General features: G+C 36.9%; 1 protein-coding gene across 1 annotated transcript in view; it reads left to right on the top strand.

Annotated features, from left to right (window-relative positions):
* LOC149086705 (tetraspanin-18B-like) overlaps positions 1-16,550 on the top strand; it is a 65,217-nt gene that overhangs the window by 39,119 nt on the left and 9,548 nt on the right. Inside the window, exons 2-3 of the mRNA XM_089231063.1 lie at positions 11,374-11,457; positions 12,379-12,427. Coding sequence (XP_089087189.1) covers positions 11,374-11,457; positions 12,379-12,427 — 133 coding nt within the window. The remainder of the gene's footprint in view (positions 1-11,373; positions 11,458-12,378; positions 12,428-16,550) is intronic.

Here is a 16,550-nt window from a genome sequence, read left to right as displayed (position 1 = left end):
GATCTATCGGCGATGAAAATTTCAATCATGTCGTGTTGCGCGTCTTTTGAGTTTGGCCTTGAGGTTTCCATTCTTCGTATTTTCTGTTGAATGTATGACCAACGTTCTGCAGGTACGCGAATAACTCTTTCTATTTTTCTTTTTATTGTCTTTTATCGCAAATCTACCTTTATTTATGCATCGTAATTCTCTAAAAGTGGCAAAGACCCGTGGGATTTTTTTCCTCGTTTAAACCAGTGTTTTTTAACCTTTTCTTATCCCATAGCCCTCCCATTTGAACAATTTTTTTTCGTTCCCCTTGTCTCTGTAATATCACTTATTGAATTGATTTTTGTTTTTGAGTAAACATACAGCGAACAAAAGAATCGTACATAAAATGTATCTGGGGGTGGGACTGGGCTAGATCCCTTTGGGTTTTAATCTTGTGGAGATTCTATGAAGGGTCGTCTCAACATTATGCGTCCCCCCCCCGGATTAGAGTGATGTTTCGGGGCTTCTCACTTAGCTACTACTACTTTACCGCACACCAACACCGGTCATATCCGCATACAGCAATTTACTACCGATCGAGTTGGATCGGAAAGGAAAGTGCCATCTGTCGGTGGTTGCCTCAAGTTCGGTAGGGAAAGAACTTTTTATCTGTGCCTTTCCCCGGGACCTGACGGCACACTTCAGCTGGAAGCAACTGCTTACATAATTCACTCTCTAAAATCGTAGTATCAGATCTCATCGTGTACATGGGGTGGACGTGAGGTCCGTGCGGCTCCGTCTTAACGCATGGGCCCACCCGGGAACCTCAAGAAAAAGGGAGGCGGGCTCAGAAAAATGGAAAGTAATTGAATTTTTAGAGAATTTGTCAGATAGGGCCTCAGAAAAAATCACCTGGCCCGGAGGCCCATGATGCTCTTAAGACGACCACGATCGGATGTTATCATGCGTTAAAGTTTCGCTGATTCTATGGGTAGTTCTGCTGGATCTGAAGTTAGACTACTTTTTATCCATTTTTCCCCCTCCATAATTCACCTAAAAACTTCATCTCTCCGAAGTAAATTTTTTTCACAGCTCTTTTGTGGGCACCTTAAGGGTGTACCCCATCTTTCATGGTTCCCCTTTCACTTGACTTCTTCCAGTGTGCCCCCCCCCCCAGAATATCCCAGGATTGTCGGGGGGGGACTATATGGTGCCAGGTTGAGAACCATTGATTTCAACGACTGAGAAAGTTCATAAGCTACGGAAATTTAAACCATATCCAAATTTAGCGAGTTCCCAGATGCGAGATTACAAAAGATGCATTAGCCTTTCCGCATGCCATTGCCATTTATCTATTATTTTTTTTCTGGAAGATTAATTAGATCTTGTGTCAACGTCATTCTTATTGTAGTTGTCTCTCGGATGGGAAAGTTATACTCAAGAGGAAGGACTTGATCGAATGTGACGTGGTGCACTTTGCCATAATTAAGTCGTGCATCCGCTGTAAAGGAGCAGCAGGAGGAGGATGTTGCAGTTCGAATCCATTTGTGTTGATGGTCTCGCCCCCCCCCCTCCCCTCCACCATACTTTCTCTTCGCCTCCTCCTCCATACAGAACTAACTGCATCCCGAGGTCTGTCACTTGAATCGTAATGTTCGACCTTGTCCTGTGTTAAACGCCTACCATCTTACATTCGTTTATCCCTTTCTCTCTTGCCAATGTCTTTTGTTCTTTGCCGAGCGCGACTTCTCTCTCATTCGTATTTTGACACTTGTTTGAGAAAACTTCTTGTAATGCGAGTCTCAACATCTGAGATTTCGATGAATTTTGATTCCTGACACTTTCGCGTTTTATTATTTTTTAGCACTTTCAGATTTGAATTTTTGTTCTAGGTATTCAATATATTCTTACAATCAGAGACTGTGATTCTGAAGGCAATTTTTAAACATTCCAGCATCTTCCTAACAATATACAGGGTGGGCAAAAAGTCCGTAGAAACTTTAAAAATGAATAAAAACCGGAAAAATAACTGAAATAAAAAACGGTTTGCAGGGTTAGCATCGCTAGGTCGTGGAAATTTTTTTTTAAGACGGGGGAAAAAATAAGTTAAAAACAACCGATAAGTGGCGCTGACGTACACAAGTCAAAGAAAATATGCGCCTCCAAATCGTATATTACAGCAGTTTGTGTTCCACATAACCACCACCACAGAGGATTGCAGGCGAGGGGCACATTGCAGGCGAGTCACAAATCCAGCAATGGCTGAGTGCAGCAGGTCCTCCACATACACGATTTACAACGGTAAACTGCTTGTGGATTAGGAGCGCAAGTTCTTGTAACCGTCTAATTTGCATATTTCCACCGAAGTCGCTCGTACCAGCGCAACCAATCAACTGTTTTTGAGTTTTTTCCCTATCTTAAAAGTCGGTGACCTAGCGATGCTAACCCTGCCAACCGTTATTTATTTCGGTTATTATTCATTTTTAAAGTTTCTACAAACTTTTTGCCCCCTCTGTACAGTGAAACCTCTATATAACGATACTCTGGAGACCGAGAAAAAAATATATTTGTAGAGGAGTTATGTCGAGATGTAGGTAGCGTTATCAAATTTATGCTGTGGTTGGCATCTCATCTGAATTGGCCCCGTCAGTACCACGTAAAATGTATTTGTGAGTATTTATTCACTACAAAAAAAAGGTTGAAAAAGTCTGCCCTGGTGGATTGTTGGCTTGGTAGTTGCTCGGTTATTCAGCATAAATCAGGATTAATATTCAGTACTGGGGAAAGACCAACGTGTGTAGACCCAAAATTGCAAAAAGGAATCACGGCTAGTAGGAATATTCGAGCATTCAAACAGCTTTACTTAAAAATACGCAAGACAAATGGCAGCACCGAAATAAGCAGAGCTCTGACAGCATAAATACGTTAAGGAAACACTCACAACACGTGAATGTGTGTGTGCGGAGGATATACAATTGAGATAAATAAAATTCAGTGAATTGCTTTTCACCCTGTAAAGTAATTTCCTGCACCACACTTTTGAGTATTTCACAGGAAGTACCTTCACGACATCATTAACTTATTTTCTTAGCAAACTTCCAATATTTTCTTTCAGACCGAGCACAAATCTGGTTTGTCGCCATGTAAAATTTAATACCGATTGAGTTGTGCCGGAAGTGTGAGTGTGTGTACCTAACAGTCTGAGAGCATGTATAGTGTTGTGTGTGAATTTTTTTGGGCTGCCATCTATGAATTCTGAGTGAAAATTGAAAATACATGTACTAATGCTATTAAACATCCTCGAAAGAACAAAAACTGGTGTGGAATTTTTCGCTATACCGTTAAATCATAAAATATCGTTATATAGGGATAATAATAATAGTAACGGATATCGTTGTATCGAGAGGAGTTTAACATTAGACTATAGGCAATTTCAAACAATATTAAAAAAATATCGTAGTGAGGTTTCACTATATTACAAACACAGGTGTTGAGCATCAAAAACAAACTCCCAGTGTAGTCTCCGTATAACGAACTCACTTTGTCTTATAAAAATGAAGAAAAACATCTTCAGTTACCGAAAAATTTGTTCTAGAGAGAGAGAATTTTTTCAATGTTCAAGAAAATTACCCGGAATTACAGTATTTAAATCCCTAATAAACTGTTGTTGTGTATTAGGACTTTAATGTATTTCATTACCCGTTAGCGGACACTCTCGACAGCGAATAGTAAGATATACTGTATAAGGCATATTTTTAAGTAAGGCTCTAATTTTTTTCCATACTTGAATTTATTAAATTTTGGTAATAAACAGAGAATTTATCACATTCAACGAGGTTATGCTCCAAGCTCGTGACTGGGAATCAGAAAAGTGTCCGTTAGGGGAAGGTTCCACTGTATATTGTATTAACAATCGGAGAGAACGTCTTTCTCTACATCAGCGGTTCTCAGACTTTTTGATTCGCGGAGCAAAAAAACTCTATGGCGGAGTTCCATAGGCCAATTTTTTAATTATTCATCAAAGTTACTGATTCATTTTTACTATTTAAAAATATTTATAATTATTTTTTTTAATTTTACCATTTTTTTTAAATTTATTTTCCTCGAGTGGCCGTGGAGCCCCTAAGAGAGTGCACAAGGAGCCCCAGTTGAGAACCGCTGCTCTACATAAACCATACATAAGTCTATTGTTTTATCACTTTGGTCCACCCCTATAGAAATCAATTGTACCCCCTCCGAAATAAATTTCTTGCTTCTGCCCTGAATTCATGATCTCTAAAAAAAAAGGGGAGTGTTCCTGTGCAAATGAACCACTGGCCCAATGCTGAGATCTTCCTGCCCAGATTAAAGAATGAAATCAACGTGTTTAAAAAACAAGCCTTAGATGTTTTTCATCTTTCAGGAATGAACTTCAATTTTTACACGAGGAATACTGTTAATTTGCAGTTATGTAATTAAGGGGTGGTCATTATTATGATTCTCCCCCCCCCCCCATAAGGATTTCCTTTTATTTTAGTTGCGTGCAATAAATATAATGCCCATACAGTCTTAAATATCACTTATACTTTTTCCCCCATTTATGTCACGGTAAAGTATTATATATATACATACTGGCGCATGCGTGATAGAAAAGTAAGAATGAAGCTATGCGGCATCATTCTTTTGTAATTCCGTCATCTGAATCCAACAGTAACGCCCATCCTGTTCAGCTGAGAGACAGAAAAAAAAAAAAAAAAGGGAAAAGGTATCCACCTTGTGCGTTACTATCGGATTTTCTACAGATTTTGTTGCTGTCGATATGGAATATTACACATTTTCAATGAATTTTTTAATAATGTCAGAGATAACATTAGATAGCCGGAAGAGAAAATTCGGAGCAAAGAATGAGAATGCAAACACACAAAGACTCGACCAGTTAGTTCAATGACCAGTGGCCATGCAGAGATGGTACATTAAAATAATTAATTTCTCGTCGAGGTTTGGTCGACGGAATGTCACCCTGTTATAGACACTGACGATATGCAAATTAGCAAATTAATTCTTTTTTATGCATAAAAGAATAAACACGAATAGTATTGCAATGAGAAAAACAAATACAAAAAATTTAGTTCAAACATGAAAGAAGGCCGAATGTATAAAATGAACATGAGAAAATGCATTACAATAGAAGTGATATTCTGGACGCATTCAGTAGGTATTCAAGAAATTTAAAATGACACAAAAATAATGCTATTACTTCTTGACCGTACATACACCTCGTTTACATAATATTCTTCTAGAAAAATAATACTGAAGATTAATACTGTACCCAACAATGTCCTCAACTGACTGTAGCTATTAATGAAATTGTGTACTAAAATTTTCGGTTTAAATACTGAAATTGCAATCAGTTAGTTATACAGAGTAGTATGTTAATGAAATTATTTGCAGTCGAATCCGATTTTTTAAAAAAACGAAATTTCAAAAGTTACCGCGGAATTTTCGGTTATATCCTCCTCCTAACCAGAACATGGCCCGCCGCTGTCTCAACGAAGATATATAAGCAGTGAATTATATCCAGAGACGTCGACATGAAGGAAGCATTGGGCAGGGGGGCTGAAAGTTGCCGGTCGTCCCGTATAACCACTGTGTGGTTGTGTGAGCATCGTGGGGGGACAAAGCGGGTTATAGCACAGAGCGGCGAATTCGAGGAATGAGTGGTCAGGTAAACTAAACTAGAACGAGAGAAGAGCGGCAAAATTCGTGTAGCCCACAAGCGGCAAAACCGTAAATACGCCTTTGGGGACCTTACTCATGGTTATAATCGAAGTATTGTTAAAACCGAGGTTTTTGAGACCATTAATTGAAATGTATTATGGCAGGCTAATTTGAAGTTACTTCATCTTTTCAATATAAATAATATTTTTTAAATCATTCATAGAAATTCAAAGTGCTTAAAAATGTGTCGCTTTATCAAAATAAATAAATTCGTTAATGAAATTCTTCAATTTCATTAACGAAGTTCAACTTTTATACTTTTCCGGATACTGTCTCTCACAAGTACTATAGATGGCAAAGCACGAAGCAATTTTAAGAACAACAGATTTATTTCACACAAAAGCTATTTCACGTATTTACAAGCAGCGATTTGACGAAACACGTTAAACAGAAAGCCTCGTGAAAGCGGCTTCTCTAACAGACAAGGCTCAACAAACCTCCCTATAGTCCTGCTCTGGAGGTGTCTTTTGTACAGACAGAGAAAATTCGGGAAGCTTCTGGAAAAATCTTTTGGTGTCATTACGCCGCCAAATCTTCGCGGCTGTCGCTAAATTCACCAAGTTTGTCTTCAAGTTGGCGAGATTTACAGAAAAATGCGTTGATGACTATTTACAGGTGAAAGACGACAGAATAAATTATGACTATTTTAATTCGTAATAACACTTATGGAAATCCGGTCATTGGATGGTGGTCGTGATAACTGAGACCGTTACAACCGAGTATTACTGTTCAATTATTTTTTCAACATCCCGCCATAACTTTAAATTCTCTCTCATCTATACGCAACTCGTCCTTGGTTAAACGACCAACTCTATCACTTAATAACAGCCACTTATCATTCAATAAAATAGCTTTTTTTTAAAAGTATAAAAAAAGATACGTATTGGATATATCATACTCTTCTTATTTGGTAAGCGATGACGTCCATAACAAACGCGAATAATGCTTCCTCATAAAATAATTTTTTACTCTATTCCATGGAGTTGGTCTCAGGATTCGTGTATACAGTATAAGCTGGAAGTTTTCCAAGACTAAATTGTCATAAATATTCATCGTTTAGCTTGAAAGCTTGTTATTTTTGTTTCTCGTGAACAGGCTTCCATTCAATAATTCCTTCATTCTTTTCTTCTAAGAAAGTTTATTCTCGTATTTTTCTTAAAGGATAGATGGAAATAAGAGAGGACACACAATCCTCTTTATTTTTCTTTCTTCTCTCGCTAATCTAATAAGGATTATAGAGGCTGGTGTAAAACCACGTGCAAAGATTACATTTTCTTCTCGCGTCGGAAAGCTTTTTTGTGGAGGATGAACACTTTACACACCCTTTTTACATGAGCTTACCGATGTTTGCTTTTCGATAAAACTTTCATGGTCGATTTCTCTCACTTGATATCGGGTTATTTTTTTTCTTCAACCATTTCCTATTATTTATCAATTTTCGATTCTCTTTAACGAGATCGGATTTCGGAATATGAAAATTGCCATTTGGTGCATGACAAAACCTTCATTACGACCTTTTCTTTTCGTTTTTTTAATGCGAGGAAAAAACTTGATTCACATTTTGTGTTCTTTAAGAAAATCTTAATGTTTAATGATCGATGGTACAATGACCATAACTAGAGCCCGGATTATATGCGCTGAAAAGGGGCATAAAAATAAGATGAATCTGCATTTAAAATTGCCGAAATATCAAAAGTATGTGCGAAAAATGAAAACAGACTGAAAATGAAAAATATATACATTTCAAAGCACCGAAATTATGAAAAATTAATAAAAATTTTCCAAATATTATGCATTTAAAAACGATGTATTTTTCCTAAAGAGGAAAAACATGCACAAAAAAGGAGAAAGTGCATTTAAAAATGCACAAATATGGTCTAAAATGAAAAATATTTACAAAAAAGATTCACAGCAAAATGAAAAAAAAAATTGCACAAAAATTAAAAAGGCACAAAAAACATATAAGCACTGAAGCATGCATGCCCTAAGAGAAAAGAAAAATAAGCAGTAAAACTGGGAAAAAAATTGGCGCAAAAAGTGAAAACATGCATTTAGAATTACAAAAACTATGCATTTTGAAATGACTAAAAACATGCCCGAGAATGAGCAATACTCAATGGTGAAATAGTCTCTTGAAGACATTTTGAAGAATAAAAAGATAAAAAAAAAATAATCTTCAAAACATTAGTACTACGCAATTAGTAGAAAAAAATGCTAAAAATATAAACTTATCTCTAAAAAAATGAACTTTCTGGATGTTAATGCCGAAACTGATATTTGGAAAGAAAAGTGATTTGCCACTATCAGTTTCGGCATTAACATCCAGAAAATTCAATTTCTCAGTATATTTCAGGCCGAAAAAATACCATCTCTTCATTCTTGTCTCTAAAATTTCGGCATTTGCATGCAGTAACTATAAAAAAGGCTAAAACATACAATTGCATATGCGGTTATGCATATTGTCCAGGCTCTAATCGTAACTTGTGTTGAAAGCGCTTTTTTCATTGTTTTTGACAGTTCTAGACTGAATTGAGAGGTGGACGAAGAAAGCATTAATTAGGGGCTTTTAAGTGATTATAGTATCAATTTAATGCGATATAAATCCGCGGAAGATTGTGAAGAATCGCGAGTCACTTCATAACTAAATTGCAGAAATGAACTGAAATAGCAATTCTCACCATCTGATAGAAAACGACTTGATACAAAACTAACGTTAAAATATCATATTATTTGAACATTTTATTTGAATTTATATATAGCGAAACCTCTCTATACAATGATACTCGATATAACGATAAACCCCTTCTGCAATGACATTTTCTCAAATCTTGTTTGGAATCGCCTAAACTCTCGATACAACGATATCCTTCAATACGATAAATCCCTCTATAACGATATTTTTTTTACAGATTTTGAAAATCCTGCAAAGATATTTTTTAATATTTCCCTCGAAATCATTTTCATGTGGTTTTTAAGTTCCTCACCAGAATTTTTTTTTTCTTTCGAAGGTGTTTAATAATATCGGTATTTTGCACCATCTACCCTGTATAAAATAGAGGATTAGTTCTGAGAGAGATACATTATATATATGTGGGGGGGGGGGGGGAGAAAAAGCTGAAATTGTTAATGAAGTTGCCGTGAAGTTATACTCTTTGTTGTACACAAAAGCGTTTTGTAGAAAACCACTTTGCAGCGTGTAACACTAACTGAATTATATTCATCGTTTAAGCAAATATAATTTTTTGGGGCGAATATATAAATAGTTACGCAATGATTTTTATGGTGGTACAGTGAAGTCTCGAAAGTTCCGTTTAACTCCTTTACGATCAGGGACGTAATATTGCGTCCAAACGCCAGTGGAATAAATTCAATCCTTCTGACTTTCCTCCTTCATCTTTTTTCCTCATGGAGAAAAAGTTTATTGTAACCATATGAAACAAAGTTGTATGTTTGTGTTTTCTTTTCTCTCCTCTCACCACCATCGTGATATTTCAATGAGGTAACGATGGTGTTGGCTTTGCTCAGCTTTTTCTCCCCCCTCCTCCTTCACGGCATCCCCCCCCCCCCACGCACATATATAATGTATCTTTCTCAGAACTAATCCTTCTATTTTACACTGCACATAGAAGTGAGAAATAGAACACGTAAAAAGAACTACAAAATAAGTTTGTAGGTGACGGTGAAAAAAATAGGCACTGTACTCTCTTATACAATCATCTCTGTACTGTTCCTCCCCACCCTTATTTCTTTTTTTTTCTTTCTTTCCCTTTCTTCCTTTTTTAACGTGGAGCAAGGCTACCACATTTATCGCCTATACGTCTAATACAGATCATTTAAATTCATCGCCAGCAACTTGTACGCGACGGGGTTAATCCGAGCACTTGAAATTTTTTGAAATTCCTCCTCACACAAAACACTCACATTTTCTGTTGTTTTGCCACGAATGCCAGTAATTTCAGTTTGAAGAGGACTTTGGCCATACTAAAATGGTCTTCGGTGTGCCAGCAGTTCAGAATGTTTTACAGGTCCGCAACTTGATGCTTGGTCAGCCGGGGCAAGCACGCATTTTAGTGCCCCCTCATAATGTTGAAGGAGAGGTTAAAGAGTGAAATTCCCCCCCCCAGTCCAGCGCCCGGGGCACCAGACCCACCTGCACCCCCCCCCCCCCAGTTGCGGCCCTGGGTCCCTTTATAGCAGGGATGGACAAATCTCAAACGCCAGCTCACCATTAAATCGGCATTGTCGCTTAAAATTTTATACACGTCTGTGCTAAATTAAAGTGTAAGTATGGCACAAATTTTTTTTATTTCGGGATGATGTGTCTTCCAACAGGAAAAGGGGCAGTCCCGGAAAAGTTTTAAAAAATATATAGGACTGTTTTTCCTGGGGGAAAACATGTACGGCTCTCTCCTAAGAAATTTGTCTGGCGAGTGATTTTTTTTTCCGATTTGTCCAGCCCTGCTCTATAGTAAATTTACAGAACAAAAAATCGTTTTCATATCTGGTCTCCAGGGCTGGAGTTCCCTGTCATTAGGCTGGTGAATCAAGAACTGAAAAGGTAAGAGTAAGTACCAATACGTAGGTTCAAAGAAAACGCAACAGGTTCATCAGATGAGAATTAGTTTCAATCAGCCTGGTCGCCCAGGGATGGACCATGTAGTATTTTCTTAATTTTTTATCGCACTATACTCGTATACGGTATATTTACCATAAAATAAATATTTGGAGCCCACCCCCTTTCTCGAAAATAATTTTCTATTCTTTTTTTCGGATTATCCGAATTTTTAGTAATCCGAAGTTGTCTCAGTCCCGTACATCTCGAATTATCGAGACTCTGCTGTACTAATAACGCCAATTCAGAAGACATTCCAACAACAGTATAAATTTGGTGGTGACTGATGATAATGTTAACTCTCGATATAATTCTATAACGATATTTTTTCTTGGTTTCACAGGGTATCGTTATATCGAGGTTTCACTGCATTAGATGTAACTACTTTGTATTAGATATAACAATGTGGGATGATGATCAATATCAGTGGATCGAATTTTGAAGCGATTGAAACAAATAGGATGGAGGAGAGAAATATCATTCAAAAAAATTTTTCTACTTCACAAATGCGGGAAATATTTTTCCGTAGCCGTAAGTCTTGAATCAAAGAAAAGACGACAGATATCTTTTCCATACTACATACATCATAATGAGCTTGTTTTCGAACAGATTCGTGTATAGGATTGATCACGAACGCAATGTTGACGATCGGTTTGCATTTAGGATATAGCACTTTTTCTCGTGACTATTCTCATATTTCACAAGCAACGTATACGAGCGTGTTTCAAGGACTGTCGTCAACTTGTTTGCTTCTTTTCTCACACGGTGATGGAAGTCTTGAAGTTATGGGAAAAAAAGGCTGAATAAATTACCGTATTCTTATTCAGCCCATTGTCTAAATTCTATTAGAAATCAGAAATGATCAAAAATTTTATTCCGTGATTGTAACTTTTGAATAAAATTTTTTGGTCTGCCAATTAATGGTCCTGCTTGAGTCGGAAATATCAATCTTTATTTTTGGCTTTTATTTGTGTTATCACATATTCAAAAAAAAGCACTTAATTATTATTTTTTCCTTGTATTTATCTTTATAGGTTTTAGGATGTGCTCTAATTGGCTGTATGCTATGGGTACTGGCAACATCTCCAGCTATCAAAGAATTTTTCTTAGGATCAACAGTAAGCATTTATATTTTAATTATATACTGAAGATGAGTTGAATGATAGCTCAAAGCCAGAAGAGCTCAGAGAGGAGTCCAAAAAACTTGATTTCTGCAAGACAGACATTTTTTTAAGCATTGTCTTCACCATAGTTTTAATTCGTTTTGTGTCCAAATACAAATACAAATACAACGCCACAACAGGCAAAATGCCCAACGAGGTGGCTGATAAAAAGATGCCCATAAAAATATGGTTGTCATATGTTTCAAAAATACAGCAACCCAATTAAAAATGCAATTAACACAAATTACAAACAATATATACACATGATAAAATATTATACAATGCCCATAAAGAATACTTATGGTTGTCCAGAAAGTGTTTATATTTTATCTTACTTGCTTCATGGAATTCATTAAAACAGGTGAAACTAATCAATTTAATGTAAGATACTAAAAAATTCGCAAAAATGAGTTATGTTCTTCTGGTGATTAGATAAAAAAAAATTATCCCCATGTCAAGTTAAAAGTTTTCACTTTGACCATTGATATTCCCCACTTCTGCATTTCTTATATTATTTAGGTCTATACCGGGGTTGTTTCATAAAGAATGTCCACGGCCGATTCTAAAATGAAAAAAAAAAAGTGCCAAAAAAGTGATCGTCGGGAAAAAGAGGAAAATTTATCAAACTTACCGAGATGATTGGCAATCATGGATAATCATCGATTTATCACATTTACTGCATTCACAATTTATATTTACATTACTGTGTACTTCATATATTCATTTATTTAAATTTTATAAAAATTTCAATTCTCTGTAAGGATTTTTTTATTATTTTTTAGAGTTAATTGAACGAAGTAATCGATTGACTGACAGTTTATAGAAATATATTTGTGTTGTGTATCATGAAATGAAATATTTTCTTCTGTCCTATAGATATTCATATATGTCGTCATGGGCGTAGGTGGACTTTTGTTTTTAAATGGTAAGTTTGAGCATATGTACAGTGAATGCATAACGTGACTATAATTTTCAATAGCAGAAAACTTTTTAAAAATTTTGCGTTCACTGTTATAAATACATACAAAAGAGGAACGGTGAAATTGTGTCATCATATAGCCGAGGTCATAATAATTATTTAAATATTGTCGTAGCTTGCTAAGGATAAACTATAAAGAAACGCTGAAAATACACTTTAAAACACTATAAAAAAAAAAACAAGTTCACAGCTTACAGGTACTCTGACAAGAAGTGCCGAGCTTAGGAATGTGTTAAGGGCTCGATCGCACCGGGCCGCAAAATGTTAAGGACCGTAAAACTGAGTGTTATTACATTGATTACGTATCACATTAAACTAGAACTGCTTTAAAAAGTCAATGTTGGTGGAAAATATGTCAATGTATTAACAGACACATATAGGGCTACGATAGTGAATCCGTGGCTCACCATTATCCTTGAATAGGGCTTTTTTTGACAAGACCCCCAGACTAAGATTTTTGCCTGGCTCCTTCTATTGATATTCAAGAAATTATATGGTTATAAATATTGGAAAAAATATAAGACTAATATTTAACCCCCCCCCCCAGAACCCTGTTGGCCTTTCCCACGTGAGGAGGGAGCGTGGTCTTAACAGCACATCAGGAGCCCTCAGAAAAAATATTTTCTGGGCAGGTCTCCCTATCAGACTTGAGGTCCCAGCTGCCGTAATTCAAAATATTTTTTCACGCATTAGACATAATTTTGTTTCGCATATGTATGTGTGTCTCGTTAACATGGGGATCTCTATTCACCTGAATCAACCATTGGGCCTATGCCCATACGTTAAGATGGCCCTGCATTCTTGAACCTTCTCGGAAAGGTTCTTTGACGGATCAGAGTTCCAAGATTTTAATAGGCCCCATAAATTGATTTTCGTTGAATGTATGGAGCAAAAATGAGTTAATCTCTGGGGGCCAGCGCATGCATATAGGTAAAGTATTAGAGAGGGCCGCAAAAGTGTTCTCGCACCGAGCCGCTAAATGACCAAGCCCAGCCCTGCTGGCAAGGTTTCATGAAGACTAATCAATAATAATCGACAATCATGCCCCGAATCCTGTATTTATTTTAATATTTATAAATATTTTTTTACACATCTATAAGCATTTAGAAACAGCTTTTGAGCTTAAATTCTAAGCATTTCTTTGAAAAACACCGCAAAATCGTAACCACAACATAAAAAGTGACATTTTTGCGAGACAATAATTTCATTTCGTGCACTTCAAAACCAATATTCTCTCCAGGGGTAATCGGCACTTATTGAGGTTATATCAGATTTTCGACTATAAATGTATGTTTGAAGATATATTATAGCTTCTAGCTAGATATTTTATACTTCGGTGTATGAGTTTGACACCAATTCTTTTCATTACAAAATTTAATTCATTCTTTATATTTTTTGTTTATTTTAACATGGATTGAAACGACCGCATTTTTCATGTTTATACAGCCCAGTTTTACCATTTCTACGTCTGCGTGAAATTATCAAACTGGTCTTATTTTAACATTATATAAATGTTTTTGCTGTTCCGATTCCTGGTTGACACTTACGTGGTCCGCGTTGTAAAAACAAACCACAGATAGGGCTATCGAGTCTGTTTAAAAAATAAAGCAGATATCTGCGTACAGGGAATTCATGAAAATTTACAAATTTTTTTTCAAATTATTTCGAAAGACACCAAAAACGAATGTCATTAAACCGGGACAAATTGAATGATGAAATCTGATAGACTTTATAACACTTTTTATCGTTTTATAATCGGTAATCCGAACATTATGATCTGTAATAAAAAAAAGTACAATTTGAATTTAATCACCAAAATCAAATATTTCGAGCAAAATATTTTCCTCAATATATGGCGTTTGTTTCCTTTCTTTTTCTTATTCGAAACTTTTTTTTTTCGAAAAGTGGAAAAAATGTTTTACTCATTTGTACTTTAAATTTTAGGGATTCTCCTCGCATATATACGTTTAGAGCATAGTTCCCCAAACCTTTTTGTTCCATCGCCACCTTCAGAATTCTTATTCACTCATCGCCCCGACTCAAGCGAACCCATAGGATCCTATGTTTTACTCGTAGCTTCCCGGACCATTCCATCGCCCACCAGAGGGGAGGACTATATTGCCCACTTTGGGAAACACTGATTTAGAGCATACATGCTCAAGGGTCCTCGGAGTTATCTGCTGCGGCGCGCGACCTCAAACCTAATTTGTAAAAATTGAACTAAGCGGCACATAAACAGATCTCTTAAGTGACCCGAAGTGCTGTTCCACATCACTTAAGTGATATGCGGTATATTTCACTTCAGTAATGTGCGGCAAATTTTCAGATCACTTGAGTAAAGTGCACACATTACCAGATCACTTAAGTGACCCCCAACTCAATTCCAGATCCCTCAAGAAGCCCGCGGCATATTCACAGTATCATTTAAGTAATCTGTGGCGATGTTCCAAGTCATTGAAGTATCCCACGGTACATTTCCAGATCATTCAAGCGGCCTTTAAGTGTGCCATTCATCTGGCACATTTACAGATGACTTGAATGGCACGTGGCGCAATTTTAGATCACTTAAGTGACCCTCGGTACTGTTCAAGATCACTCAGCCGGCCTGTGGTACATTCACAGACTAATTAAATTACCTGGGCTCTCAGGGCCGTCATTTCAACTTTTTCCGGGGGGGGGGGCAAAGCACATGTACTCAATGTATGTATATATGTATTTGTGTGTGTGTGTGTGTGTATATATATATCATTTTTAGTGTATTTTCAAAAGCCCGTCATTTGGGGGGGGGCAACGCCCCCCCCAAATGACGGGCCTGCCGGGGCTGCTGTTCCTTATCATTTGAGTGCCTTGCGACCCGTTTTCAAATCAATGAAGTGGCTCGTACTCTCCTAAAGGTTGAACACTTTTGGTTTAGAGTTATAATTAACCTTCTTTTGCGGAAACAACGATACTTTGTTGTTATAACGGTCTCCTTACGATAATAAAAGTACCCCTGTAAATTTGGCTTCTCAGTAAAACTCATTAGCTATACAAAAACCACAACGGGACAAACATCCATTCCCTCATTGCGGGGGTGGGGGTGTTGAAGCACTATAAAGCGCGGAAACGTACCAACAAAAGAGCAAAAAACCTCTGGATCGCAAAAGGTTAATGTTTCATATATCCCAATCGTAATAGACCTTGTCCGTTGATTGAAAATTCCCATCAAAACATGTATACCAACACGTTTTCTAGTTCATTTCTGAAGGACGCTCATATTAAGAACGGATATTTCCACAAATACGTTTCTCACCAAGGTTCTGTTTCTACAGAGAGGATTCGTGTTCCTATATGTATCAAGATTTCCTTCTCTACAAGAAACACACACGCACTCACATGCCTGCTATAATGACTGTTTTCGCTTGCAATGGTTCCATCGTATAACGATATCGATGAGGAGCCGCCAGCTTCTCGTAAGTGTCACAAAGTGCTGATCGATATTTTCCTACTGAATGTTTCTTTGCAAGGCTGAAAGTGGGTCATTGTTTCCAGGGCAGGTTCCCACTTCCCACAACTCCGTTTTCTTCCCGCCATCGGCCAAGGGCAATAAGTTAGCTCCGTACTAATATTCTTTCCGGGATTTCTTCCGATGTCTCCTAATTTCTTTCGGCTTTACCGTCTATCTCGTCCTGATGTACCAAATGATCCATTTTACTTTTTTTTGAGGACACTTCGTGATGACTCGATAAAGAGGTAATAATAAAAAAAAATCGTTAGTCTCTGAAACTATCGGTGCGGAAAAGTAAGTTCTGATTTAGGAATGGCAAGAAATCGTTTTTATAGTCCAGTTGGTAGAGTATGTTTGGCAAATAATTCGTTACTCCAGATGCAAACGAAGCAGAGAGGGAAAAACATTATGCATGGAATGGTTGAGAGAACAAAATAATGCAAACAAACAAACACTTACTGACCTTATTTTTAGTTTCATTGAATTGCATGTATGTATATCGCAGCTTGATGCTGAACAAATAGGTACGAAATATTATGTCGATACAAAAATAATAGGGAAATTTTGTTTTTCTTATCGACC

Source organism: Pholcus phalangioides, unplaced genomic scaffold, assembly GCF_987345545.1.
Source record: "Pholcus phalangioides strain wild (caught in Gottingen) unplaced genomic scaffold, Ppha-v1.0 ptg000004l_1, whole genome shotgun sequence".
NCBI lineage: Eukaryota > Metazoa > Arthropoda > Arachnida > Araneae > Pholcidae > Pholcus > Pholcus phalangioides.
The sequence above is the reverse complement of the archived record's forward strand: the minus strand, read 5'-3'. Positions and strand labels throughout refer to the sequence as shown.